Raw genomic sequence first — 13,144 nt, 5'->3', positions numbered from 1 at the left:
TTATGAGAAGCTCCTGACCCGGCACAGGCCACAACACAACCAGAAACATGGAAATCTGTACTGTAGGTCACGTAAATTGAAATTTACATAAACTCACCAGACACAATTTCATGTTTTCAGATTTATTTGAACTCAAGCCCTTCTTTGACTCATTCACACTTTAAAACCTCGCAGGCACCACAGGCTCATGCATGCTGGCAAAATTAGCAAACATTACAGAAATACCAACAAACAGAAAAAAAAGAGAGAAGGATGCTTGTGTCTGAGTCACCAGACGGGGCTGCAGCTCTGGAGCATCGTGCCGTTAATGCACCAGGAGACTCTTGGTCTGCAGAGTCTGTAGGATGAAAGGTGAAGTGGTATGTGGCAACAGACTGTACACACTGTACACTGTAGTGGCAGCAGCAGGGGCAGGGGCAGGGGCAGGGGCAGGGGAGGGTCTGGGAGTCACCCCGGGGCTCTAACTCTTTCGTAAGCTGACGTCAGCGCTGGTGAGCAGCGGCGACAGCGACGTGCTCTCTGACTGGTCCTCCCTCTTTAGAACCAGGAAAGCTTCACGACTGATTCCCAGCAGCTCTCTGAGTCCACTGTTCTCCAGCTGAAGTAGAGAAACACAACAGCCTTACTTTGAGGTGAAATGACACTGACACGACTTTAAAATATACTACTAAAGTTATCCATAATATAGCCTTTTCTGTAAGGGATTGTTGCATCATCAAACACACCACAAATCATCAGTTTTTAGTACACTGCAAAAACTCAAAATCTTACCAAGTCTATTTGTCTTATTTTTAGTCAAAATGTCTCATCCCACTTGATTTAAGATAAATTCACTTAACAAGTGACATTTCAGCAAGATGGAGGGACTTGTCTAAAGACAATGCATCTTAAATATCTTGTTAAGTCAAACAATCTTGAAATTATCTTGTTTGAGTTGTATTTTACAAGAAAACTCAAAATAAGTTTAATACATCTCAAATTAGGAGATTACATGAAAGTAAAAATCGAATTTTGAGTGAAAAACTGCTATTTTTTTAAGCATGTCTGGCTTATTTTAAGACACCTAAGCTTGACAATCCTGGTAAAATATAGCTTAAAGTAAGTTTTCCCAGCTAATTTTAAGATCTCAATATTCTAAATATCATATCTTATTTCAAGAAATCTTACCAAGCCATTTTCACTTGTTCTATTGGCAGATTTTTTCACTTATTTCAAGGTAAAAGTTCCTTGAAATAAGTCTGTTTTTCTTGTTTTGAGAGGGGCATTTTTTCCAGTGTACAGTCACAGCCAGTATACTAAGGGAAAGGGAACGCAGATTAAATTTTTATTAAATGGACAACTCGGGCTTTGGGAAACACTGATCAACATTTGTGGTATTTTCTGACATTTTAGAGACCAAACAACTAATCAATTATTCCAGAAAATAATGCTCCAGAATTGTGTGATCACACATTATGAATGTAAACATCACAAAACAAAGGTCCTATCTCCTCAGTCAAACACTACGAATATCAAGAGGAGAGGCCAGTATTCTGTTTTCAGCCATGACAAATGTCTTGTTCAAATGCTCACCGAGTTCCAGAAAAACTAAAAAAAAAAAAAAAAAATTAAAAAATCACTTCACTAAACATGCCTTTTGTTTGCATTTTAGATTTCTCCACTTATGTATTGATTTGTCACTTGTGTGCAGAATCAATTCCCTTCCTCTGTAGCTCTTTTGTACAGGGTTTCAAACCTTCGGGACACATGGAACTGATGGAACAACAGGGTTGGACGTTTGCTTTTACCTCCAGCTGTTTAATCCTCTCTTCATCTTCACATATCCGCCCCTCGTCCACCTCTATGGCCTTCCTCATCACAGAGGCCATCTCATTGATCTTGTCTATGTGTGCTTGCATTTCCTACAAAGAAAGGGGGAAAAAAGCATTTGAAAAGCCTAGGAAGTGTTATATAATATAATATAACTGTATGTATTTAGTAACGATAATTAGATACTCTATAGGTTATTTTAATGCATTTAATAACTAAATCTTCTGCTTTAGTAAAGTAGCCGTTTAGTTTTTCATTTTACGTTCAAAAGAAAAAGCCCGAAAACCTGATATTCTCCAGAATTAGCAGGAACGTAAAGGAACAAGTGAACCTGACTGACCGTGGTGTGCTGCTCCTTCAGCTGGGTGACGATAGCTGGGTCGTCCCTCTTGCTGGCCATGAGAAGCCTGAACACCTGCTCCCTGTATTTGGTCATGATGAGCTCTAACGCAGACTGGTGTTCCTCCAACGATGTTCTTAGCTCTGCAGGAAGAATGAAGCCAGGTTTGGTTTGTTTATGAGACAACGCTGGGGAGGTACATCTATCAGCTTCATATCCAGTAGGCATAACTCTGTTGTTTAACCAAAATACCGTCCACATTGTTGTGAACAGTGTGAGTTAGCTTCAAAAACTTAAACAAATACAGATTTTCTTCGTCATTTTTGCAACACAACTGGACCAAAGTTTCCTTCAATGATAGCATAAACATTAAAACTATTTCTAATTAACCGCCTACCTTTGTTTTCTTGCTGGAGCTCTCTGATCTGACGGTTTTCCTGTTGGATTCCCAGAACCAGACTGGAACGAGGCCGATGCCGGGCAACCTGATTCAGTGCGTCGATCTCCTCTTGGTACTGAAACAACAAATAACAGATGAACTTCCAATAAACAAGTGAAAAGCTCTGGTTAGAAATCTTATGATAGTTCACAACTAGAAAAAAGTGTTGAACCAGGCTTATTGTTAAAATAATTTTTAATAATATTGTTGCTGGTTCTTTAAATTAAAAACAAAACCAAATAGTGTTTTAAGCCTTAGATTTCATTTTACCCATTACTAGCTTTTACTTATTTCTAATTTGAAAAAAACAAACACTTTCATTCAACACTCTACCTGTTTCATGGCATCCACTCGCTTGTTGAGAGTTGTTGTCTGTTCAATTAACATCTCAGCAGCGTTGTCATGGTTACGAAGCCTTTCCACTAATGATTTGGCATCAGCCAGGACCTTCTCTAAGGTACAGTTCATACCTGAGGAAATACAAGTGATCACTAGGTGGGGGGGCTGCAAGGCTGACTGATTTCAGATCAAAATCATCATTTGAAATAACGCAGTTAATACATCACAAAAGCTGCAATCAGGACAAACATTGTACAGTGTTTAATCCAGAGTTTAAACTATTGTGTCAGTTGTTTGACAAATTCATGCTGCCTCCGATTTTGTGACAGTCAAGCTGACACTTTTGATGGTATCTTGTGGGAGGGCTCAATGATTTGGGAGAAATGAATATTTAAAATCTTTCTGACAAATACTGTGATGGTGGTTTCCGGTATTTTTTTTTTCTGTTTTTTTTTTTAGTTAAGCTTCAGTTCAATTTTCACTGTGTCCTAGAGTTAAAACATGTGATGGAGAATTATCACATGAAGCACCACCAAAAATGTGACTGTCACACGAGAAGGATATGATGAATTTGTGAAAACACCGACACAACAGTTTAAACCCCAGATGAGACGTATTGCATCACGTACATCTAAACCTCTGTGGTTTGTTCATTTCATTATTTCAAATCACGATTTAAAATCAGTGAACTGCTATGTCTTGTGGTAAGGTTCCACCAGGTTATAATCTATTACGCAGTGAATACTGACCTGAAACTGGACTATGAAAGTGTTTATTTCAAATCAAATTGCAAATGCTGTCCAAAAAACCACAATATGATATTTTTCTCAAATTTTTTAACTCTTATTATAAGGAGGAAGGAGAAATGATAAGAAAATTCAGTGACAACAGACATCTACATTAGATGAAGTGCATGGGATCTTCACTGCAGAATTCAATAATTTGGTAGAATGAGCACCGGGTTGGTCCACAGACCAATCAATTTACTGCATAAGAGCAATAAAATATTTAGTTGTATTGTAAAAAACGTTTTCTCTTTCAGCAGTAATTTCAAAAAGAGAAAGCAAAAAAATGCAGTTGCAGATAAAATATCTAACAGGCCAATGCATTTTTTGACAACACCTCACACACATCATTACAACTGCAGTCATACATTAACTATTTATACTTTTCAGTTTCATAAAGCAAATAAAGAAAAAACTTGCTTGTTTCATATGTTATATCTGTATAGTCTGCCAAAGAAATGAAGGCATCTATTGTATTTTTCCTCATGTGGTTTAATGCTATTTTGTCCATTTTAGCATTTCAACGTAGAATTATTCTTCCTATACAACTTTCTCCTTTCAACTACTATGACATACTATCTGCACAGGTATGCCAGGTCATAGCCAATCACAGAGCTTGTTGCATCTCATGACTACTTTGCACAGTTTTACTTCAATTTGCCAAAGCAAAACAACGGAGAGATGCTAAATGAAGATGCGTAAAGGAGAATCTAAATTACAATTGAACAGTTAATAGTAAGGAAAAGCAGAGGGGGAATACCAGGAAATACAAGTGGATTTTCAAGCAGATTTTTTCTCTCTTTTTTTTGGTCATAAATAAGATCTGCCTAATTATTGATATTAAATTCTTAGATTCCAGTATACATTATGAGAAAAAATTACAATCTCAGGTAGGGATGAACAATTAATTGACGTCAAATTTAAATCGCTATTTGAAACAATGCAATTAGCAAATGACAAATGCTGTAACTTAGGATGTGTGTTGTGCAGTGCATCTGACATGGGGTTTGAGCTGTGATGCTGATAGATTTGCAAATTCATGCCACCTTCCTTGTGTGACAGTCACACTTTTGATGGTGCCTCGTGCTAACACTACATCACGTTTTACATCTAATTCAAAGAGAATATTAAACTGCAAATCAAATCACAACATCTCTCAGAAGAAATGCAATCAGATATTTTCCCCAGATCATTCAACTGTATTTGGAGCCACTACAAAGAAATTAATTGACTACAGAAATCTACGTTGTATAGAAACACATGGGCTCCTCACTTCATATCTGCATAATTCTGTGCCATAAGTACTTGGTTCTCCCACACACCAATCCATTTACTTTGTGTATTAATGTACCAACCTGGAGTAGCACTCCGTAGGCACTTTTCAATGATAATAAATGCTTTCTATGCTATGAGATCAATAAACAATCTAGCCCAGGCTTCAGTCCTGCTATTACCTCTGCACTTTGAATTCTGATCAGTTTGTTATTATGGGTAATAAACTGGGCAGGACATAGAATAATATGTCTCATCACCTAAGCTACCCTTTGCACCTCTCCCTGCCTTCTAGTTAAGAGTGATACTGACAGAACCTAATCACGGTATAATCAAATATAATCCCAGTCAAAAGACAAGACATATTAACAAGAACAACATGCACTTAGCCTGCTGCTAATCTACCTTCCTCCTAACGTCACTCCCTGGATGACAGCTGCTGTGTCAGCTAATTCGATCAAGCTTACACCACCTTGCTGTCAGTAATATCTTTAATTATTTACTAGTAATTCACTAGTAAACCAAGTTTACCACAGCTGTAATAAACGCCCAGGCAAGTTGTCTGATTTAAGCAGATGTAAGATACTACAAGCAGCACAAACACAAATCTTTGCTAACTTATTAGCTGATTAACTAATCACAGTAAACCTGCCATGCATATCCACTTCTAAGCACACACTACAAACACATTCATATCACTGATCGACAGGAATCCCAAACACTTTCTCCTATGTAATGTTACGCATTGAACTGAAGAATAAAGAGTCATACCTGGAGAAACCACAGTGCAAGACATTGGAATTTAGCTAGCTGTTACTTCCTGTTGATATTTGGTAGCTGGCGTTAGCTACAGGCTAACATCATCAAGGAGCAACAAGTAGAGGCTCTGGGGCAGCTCCGTTCCTCTCTAAAACACAAGGCAATGTCAGCAGATGTGACCTCATTGATTTAAACACGTTCCTCGTTCGCAGTGGAGCCAGTACCGAGATGATTAATGTAGCTACAGCTAACCTAAACGTCAGGCTGCCACTCAAAGCTTCCAAGATACCGTCCAATTCCGCGAGACTTTACGCTTAAACTCTCGCGACAAGAACAGCGGGATTTTGTTTCATTACAGAAAACATGGCGGACCGGCTAACGCAACTTCAAGACGCTGTCAATTCGGTAAGGCAAATATTTGGATTTTAAACGTACTCTAATAGAAACAGACGTAAATACGCACAGGTTTACTCTTTGTAACATTCGAAAGGGGAAACTTAATGGTAACAGTAGCCCTGGTACTTTAGTAATTTGTTAACGCTGCTACATTACGGTGTAGCTAACCATACCTGCTAGCTAACGACGGGGGCCCTGTGTCATGAAACCATGGGACAAACTCAACTTCAAATTAAAGTCAACACAGAACCATATGATACAACTGCTACAATGTTTAAATATCGGACTCTTAAAGGGGGCATGTTTTTAACCGTAGCAAAATGGTGGTGGACTACAGCGTCGGGAGCTAGCTTCCTGTTGGACTAAACGACTAATCAATTGATGGTCTTGCTTTGTGTGTTTAGCTTGCCGATCAGTTTTGTAATGCCATCGGCGTCCTGCAACAGTGTGCGCCCCCTGCATCCTTCAGTAACATCCAGACTGCTATCAACAAGGATCAGCCAGCAAACCCAACTGAAGGTCTGTATGTTTTCATTACAAAAATATATCCCCCTTCTAATTTTCAGTTTGTAAATCCTCGATTCCTCACACCCGAGATGCAAGCGGAAGAGATAATTGTACAGTTTCATTTAGCAGACGATTTTATCACCTGAGAGTACAAGAGACAAGAAGAGAGAGGAGTTTATACAACAGAAAAGACTTCCATAGGACATGTTGAGGAGATATATACCTGTGCATTCTTCCTCATAGCTCCCTTGATCAGCCTCTTCTCTCCTTTCTCCTTAAGATGCATTTTAGGCACTGAGAAATCATTCAAAATGGTATGATTTAATCAATTTCTGGGGCATAGGCAGGAGGACGAAGGTTAGATGACAAGGAAGTTCAAAATAGTGAAATTAGACAAGCCTAAAGTCCCTTTCCTTTTACTGTTAAGTGCTAGGTCTCTCCGTTATTTATTCCAACTTCCCTCTCGTTACCTTTTGGTTTACATTGTTCATGTGCTATTACATTTTTTCCATTGTATCTCATTAAATTGGGTTCTTACCAAATACCAGTAATCCAAAATCTACTCTATTAATAGTTTGTCACTCACCAGCATCAAAATGTGTAAATGTGTTTAATTTTACAAGCCTTCTTGAATATGAATGATTATTTTCATAGATCTAATAAAAATATAAGTCTGTGAACATTCTGACTGATAGCTGAGAGCTAAAGTTGCAGCTTTAAGTGACTTACCACAAGTGAATTATCCCAATGAGTTTTAGTAGCTGGTATTTGTTAATGTCCTCCGCATGGTTCCAAACCATAAACTATTGCATGTGTTTCAATATATAACAAAATTACAATTCAGGCTGTTTATCTGGATACAGTAGCCAGACTGGATACTGGTATCAATGTTGGAAAAACAAAAAAAATAGGGCTTCTTCCCTTGTTTATATTTCATTTTACTATTCTCCTGCTCACACATATTTCTCCGCATCTCTGTTTAGAATATGCCCAGCTGTTTGCAGCTCTTATAGCCAGAACAGCCAAAGATGTGGATGTACTAATTGACTCCCTGCCCAGTGAGGAATCCACAGCAGCTCTGCAGGTGAGCATATTCACATATACCAGTCTTCAGACATACGCTTTAGTTAATGCCTATTCATGCTTTCCATGTCCACTTATCTGTGATACATGTGATGTAAATTTTGATCATTCAGCCAAATCTGCCTGCACCAAAATTTGTGACCGTGTGACCTGCAAAATGTGGTTATTGTTAGAAAGAGCCTGTAGTAGGAAATTCACTATTATTACATCTTTGTAATTACTCTGCCAAGGAACGCAGCGGAGTTATATGACGATCTGCATTGGTTTGTCTGTTAGCAACACTACTCAAAAACGGACAAACAGATTTGGATGAAATTTTCACTGAAGCTCAGAAGTGACACAAGGACCAAGTGGTTAGATTTTGGCAGTGATGCAGCTTATAGTCTGGATCCACAGATTTGTTGAAGATTTCTGTATCATTGTGAAATAGCTTCAAGGCTTTACTGAAACTATGACAACAAATGAACACTACGTCAGGTGCTTGCTGACAATCACATGATTGTGATCCTACTACAAACTGATCGCTGCAAACTTATCAGGACTTATCCGTCAGAAACGATACAAGGAACAACTGATTAAATTGTGGGGGTGTTTCTGAGTCCCATCAATTCCCGCCGCCCGCTACATATTTAGGTCACGTGATTTGGTATACGTACATAACGTACACATGCATAAGACACGCCTGTGCTCAGTGCAAGGTCATTTTGTTTGTTGGGTGCATCTATATTAAATAGACACATTCTATGTTGCCATGATTTCTGATCATCACTAACTAATAAACAAATCCTGCATTTCTGACAGTGTCATATGGGGGAATGAACAGCCTTGGTGGAGTACTGCTCTCTGAGTGCTTTTCTAGTTCATGATGTAATGAGCTGTAACTGAAGTAGTTATTGCAGGAGTTTGCAGGTGCTTTAACTTGTACATGCTTTCTATTAATGGTTCATAAATGCAGTTGAAAGTTGTAAATTTTCCAGAAAGTCTTTGTTATGTCCACCAGTGTGGTCGGCACAAACCAGGAATAATCACTTTAACACAGTGCTAGCTCTGTAACCAGCTGCTATGGCCTGTCAGGAGTGCAAAGTCACAAGCAGTGTTTCAGAAACATCCTCGGGATCCTGGGGTGTTTTTCTGTCTTTGATATAAAAGGGATTGCAGACCTCTGCATGTAAGACCCATGCATGCAAATTATAGTATGGACAATCATGTTTACTTTCAGTGTCTGCAGTGCTTACACAGAAAGCATGAATCGGCTGCTACAGATTCTATGCCTGAAAGCAGATAACTTACACACATACAGACGACCTGTTTGCATTTCTAGCTTTCAGTCAGCAGAGGGAGCCAGGTGATCATTTATACCAGTGTTTGCAATACCGAGCAAACTGTTAAAAAAGAAATTGTCTGTTCTCTGGTAATAAAGCAAGTTGTTGAACAGGAAAAGTGCATTTATTGTTCTATTTTGATGAAAACATCCTTAGTAAATGCTGAATCGTGTGCTTTCTTTTGAGTACACCAGCTGTGAAAGTTAAATACAACGCTTAAGAAAAATATTAAATATTATCAGTGTTTGGGATCAGTGTGTTTATGTATGCCGTCTTTGAGTGAACTGCCTTCTTGTTTCTCCTGGAAGATGTTGGGTATGATCAGTGCCAGCTCTGTGTTGATTCCTTTCCCACAAATAGAAGGATTGACTCCCTCACGGTAACCAGATAAAAAATGATGCAAGTCATATGACTGTGCAGTCAGTGTATTTATGGAGTGATAAACTAGGATAGCTAAATAAGTCAAGTGAGTGTCACATGCCATGTATTTTTGAGCTTACCCTTTGGCCAACTAAAATATACAGATTCCAAACCACACCATATCAGTATGCAGTAATAATATTGGCATAGATTGTTATGCTTCCTCTAAAGATAGTTTTTAGTTTACAGCACCTAAAAAGGAAATTATTAAAGGGAAACTTCCCATCATAGCTGAGTACAAATATACAAATATCTCAAATCATTGCATTTTTGCACTCAGAGAAATTAACTTTACTTTAAAAATTCTCTCTTAATTTTTGATCTGCATCCTATCACAAGTTTATCAGTAGACCAAAGCAAAACATAACATATTAATTTGATATTTTATTATCTTCACCTCGAAATGGTGAAGATCAACACCATGTCTGGTCATCAAAGTATGTGAATAACAAGACAAGATTATATTTACATTAGCGTTCAGAAGTTTGGGGTCACTTAGAAATGTCCTTATTTTGTGAAAGAAAAACAGTTTTTTTCAATGGAGATAACATTAAAATAAATGCTAAATCCAGTCTAGACATTGTTAATGTGGTAAATGACTATTCTAGCTGGAAACAGCTGATTTTTAATGGAATATCTCCATAGGGGTACAGAGGAACATTCCCAGCAACCATCACTCCTGTGTTCTAATGCTACATTGTGTTAGCTAATGGTGTTGAAAGGCTAATTGATGATTAGAAAACCCTTGTGCAGGTATGTTAGCACATGAATAAAAGTGTGAGTTTTCATGGAAAACATGAAATGGTCTGGGTGACCCCAAACTTTTGAATGGTAGTGTTTATGGCATCTAATAAACAAAGGATGTCAGTCCCTCTAGTTTGCCTCACTAGTTCCATAATTGCTGACTTTAACTGATGTACTGTAAAGACACTGTGTGTCCAAATCATAGGTGAAGCCATGCAAATGTAAACTTTCCATAAAGGACAGCTTCCTCCAGCTCATAAATGCTGTAGAGAGCCAGACTTCTGTAAGTTAGTGCAGTCTGTTATTCATTGGTCTTTCTGGAGAAAGAAGCTTATTTCTACAGTGATCACTCTGAGCTCAGAACGAACATCAACATGAATACAGCTACCAGGATAATACAGACGCATGATGACAGGGGTATTAATCTCAGTGTACGGCAGTTTCATCCATATCCTTACACCTCAGTGCTCCCAGTTCGTGTTGTGTTTTTCTACAGCTGTAATTCTATTTTTTATAAAGAGTTTGACACTCTTCTTACAGCAACAACAAAGCTCCCTCATATACTGGCATCTTTGTAAAACCTGTGACATTGAGCCTGAGAACAGGTGAGACCAATAGAAACCAATGTTCATTGAAGACCCTGTTTTGGTGAAAATCAAGTTTTTTACCTTTTTAAAATATTGATGTATTGTCTTTTTATGTTTGCAGTCAACAGCATGACTGAACATTTCCACCTTGAAACTGCAGCGTACTGTTGATGGTCTGAAAAACAGATTTAGACACTCAGGATTTCATACTGCACAAACTTATGGAAACTTAATCAATGAATGGAGATTGACTAAAAACAGAAAATATTGACAAAACAACGGTATTAAATATTTCTTGAAGACTACTCCCTTTCTCAAGACAAATGAAGCTGCATTTAATTTTACTTTGGCTCACTACAGAGTAAAAACACACAAGTCGTATGTACAGTACCAGCTGTCTAATTCAAAAAGTCACTCTAGATGTCTGTAGTGTATTCAGGCAAAAATTCACTCATAAGAAGCTGTAGGGGACAACCCCAAGAGGCTTTCTGCATACCTTTGATTCACACAGAATCTTTTCACAGTCTGATGTGTAGCTGTTGAACCATGAAACAGAGTAGACAAACTGTTTCACATTCTGAGGAAATACCTTCTGCAAAAACAACAAGAAAGCACTCAGAGAGCGCTGTACTATGCCAAGGCTGCTCAGTTTTTGTATCATTTCCAACGGCTGAAATCTTGAAAAAATCGTGGCAGAAATCACATCAACATAGAATGTGTCCATTTAATATAGATGTACCCACAAACAAAATGACCTTGCACTGAGCACAGGTGTGTTATGCATGTGTATGTTATGTACGGATACCAAATCACGTGACCTAAATATGTAGTGGACAGTGGGAATTGATGGGACTTAGAAACACCCCCACAATTTAATCAATTGTTCCTTGTATGATTTCTGATGGATAAGTCCTGATAAGTTTGCAGCGGTTGATTTATTGTAGGATCACAATCATGTGATCTTCAGCAGGCAGCTGACATAGTGTTCATTTGTTGTCATAGTTACAGTGACGCCGTGCTGCTATCTCATAATGATACAGAAATCCTGAACAAATCTGTGGATCCAGACTATAAGCTGCATCACTGCCAAAATCTAATCACTTGGTCCTTGTGTAATTTCTGCCCTTCCCTGAAAATTTCCTCCAAATCCGTTGGTCCGTTTTGAGTAATGTTGCTAACAGACAGACAGACAGACAGACAGATTCACAGACAAACCAACACCAACTGTCACATAACTCTGCTGCGTTCCTTGGTGGAGTAATTAAGCGGTTAAAAAAATGACTCTACGAAATCACATATATTGTGTTTTGAAGTAGTATTTCGCAAAACACTTTGAATTAGCAGTTGTTGTTATTTAGTGCCACCACTTTTTAAATCAGTTATTTTGTGATTTAAAGGAAACATAGAATTTGTCTGGTGATGATGCTGTCATTGTTTAAGTTATTGTCACCAGTGCATCCATCCGGTTAGAGGACTGATAAATGGTCCAGCTTTGGTGGATCACTGTGAGGTCTGAAGCTCACAAGTTGTAGAGTTTACTTGCGAATTGCTAATTTCTAGACACATAAGGACTCTTTAGCATCGGTTATTTGATGCTCCATTAAAGGGACAGAACAGCTGTAATTGACTCTGACTGGCTGTGACCTCTCATCAGGCGGCCAGTCTGCGGCAGCTGGAGGAGGAGAACCACGAAGCAGCAGCTCGTCTGGAGGAGGTGGTTTACCGCGGCGATATGCTGCTGGAGAAGATCCAGAGTGCACTGGCTGACATTGCCCAGTCTCAGCTCCGCACTCGCAACGGGGCGCCCAGCCAGCCGTCACCAGCCGAATCCTGACGGGCCCAGCGCCACTTTGGACAATTTCCAGTCATTTCGCTCACATTTTGACTCTTTGTTTTTGCCCTCTGACACCAACCACAAGCCTCAAAACTCTCCAACACAGCTGAACGTGTGCTGGCATGTCAAATGTGTCTGAGTGAAAGGCTAAATGCCGGACTGTTTTCTGTGGATGAGACAAATACGGCTCTTTCACAGGAGTGGATTTGTACCTAAAAAGTTAAGGTGTTCATTTTTTGTGTTCTCTAAGTAGTTCCTCATGAAGAGCATACACTCACAGAAAGTTTAGAAAAAACTTTTTCACAGTTCCACAGAGTCTCATCTGTCATTTTTGTATGTTTTGTGTACAGTACATGTTGTATATTGATGTCTATTGTATATATTTATGAATGAAATAATCATAGCTCATATTCACTCCTCAGTCTGCTTTAAATAGTTACAAGCCTCAGCTCACTGTAACTCCACAGCTGATGAGTCTTTCCTTTTCTCAATAAACTTTGGACAAACA

At 38.6% G+C, this 13,144-nt stretch overlaps 2 protein-coding genes across 2 annotated transcripts; one reads left to right on the top strand and one right to left on the bottom strand.

Moving 5' to 3' along the window:
* Positions 1-106: 106 nt before the first annotated feature.
* On the bottom strand, positions 107-5,892 carry fgfr1op2 (FGFR1 oncogene partner 2). The gene is made up of 6 exons (XM_023285397.3): positions 5,756-5,892; positions 2,922-3,058; positions 2,547-2,664; positions 2,150-2,292; positions 1,788-1,901; positions 107-598 (listed from the first exon to the last, which is right to left on the bottom strand). Exons 1-6 carry the CDS (start codon positions 5,778-5,780, stop codon positions 461-463), a joined length of 675 nt encoding a protein of 224 aa, XP_023141165.1. The 5' UTR covers positions 5,781-5,892; the 3' UTR covers positions 107-460.
* Positions 5,893-5,971: 79 nt separating this feature from the next.
* Positions 5,972-13,144, top strand: med21 (mediator complex subunit 21). Its single transcript, XM_023285396.3, has 4 exons — positions 5,972-6,148; positions 6,544-6,658; positions 7,630-7,730; positions 12,457-13,144. The coding sequence occupies exons 1-4, from the start codon at positions 6,107-6,109 to the stop codon at positions 12,634-12,636; spliced, it is 438 nt and encodes a 145-aa protein (XP_023141164.1). The 5' UTR covers positions 5,972-6,106; the 3' UTR covers positions 12,637-13,144.

This window comes from Amphiprion ocellaris, chromosome 21 (assembly GCF_022539595.1).
Source record: "Amphiprion ocellaris isolate individual 3 ecotype Okinawa chromosome 21, ASM2253959v1, whole genome shotgun sequence".
Lineage (NCBI taxonomy): Eukaryota > Metazoa > Chordata > Actinopteri > Pomacentridae > Amphiprion > Amphiprion ocellaris.
Note: the sequence above shows the minus strand (reverse complement) of the source record. Positions and strands in the feature narration are given on the sequence as shown.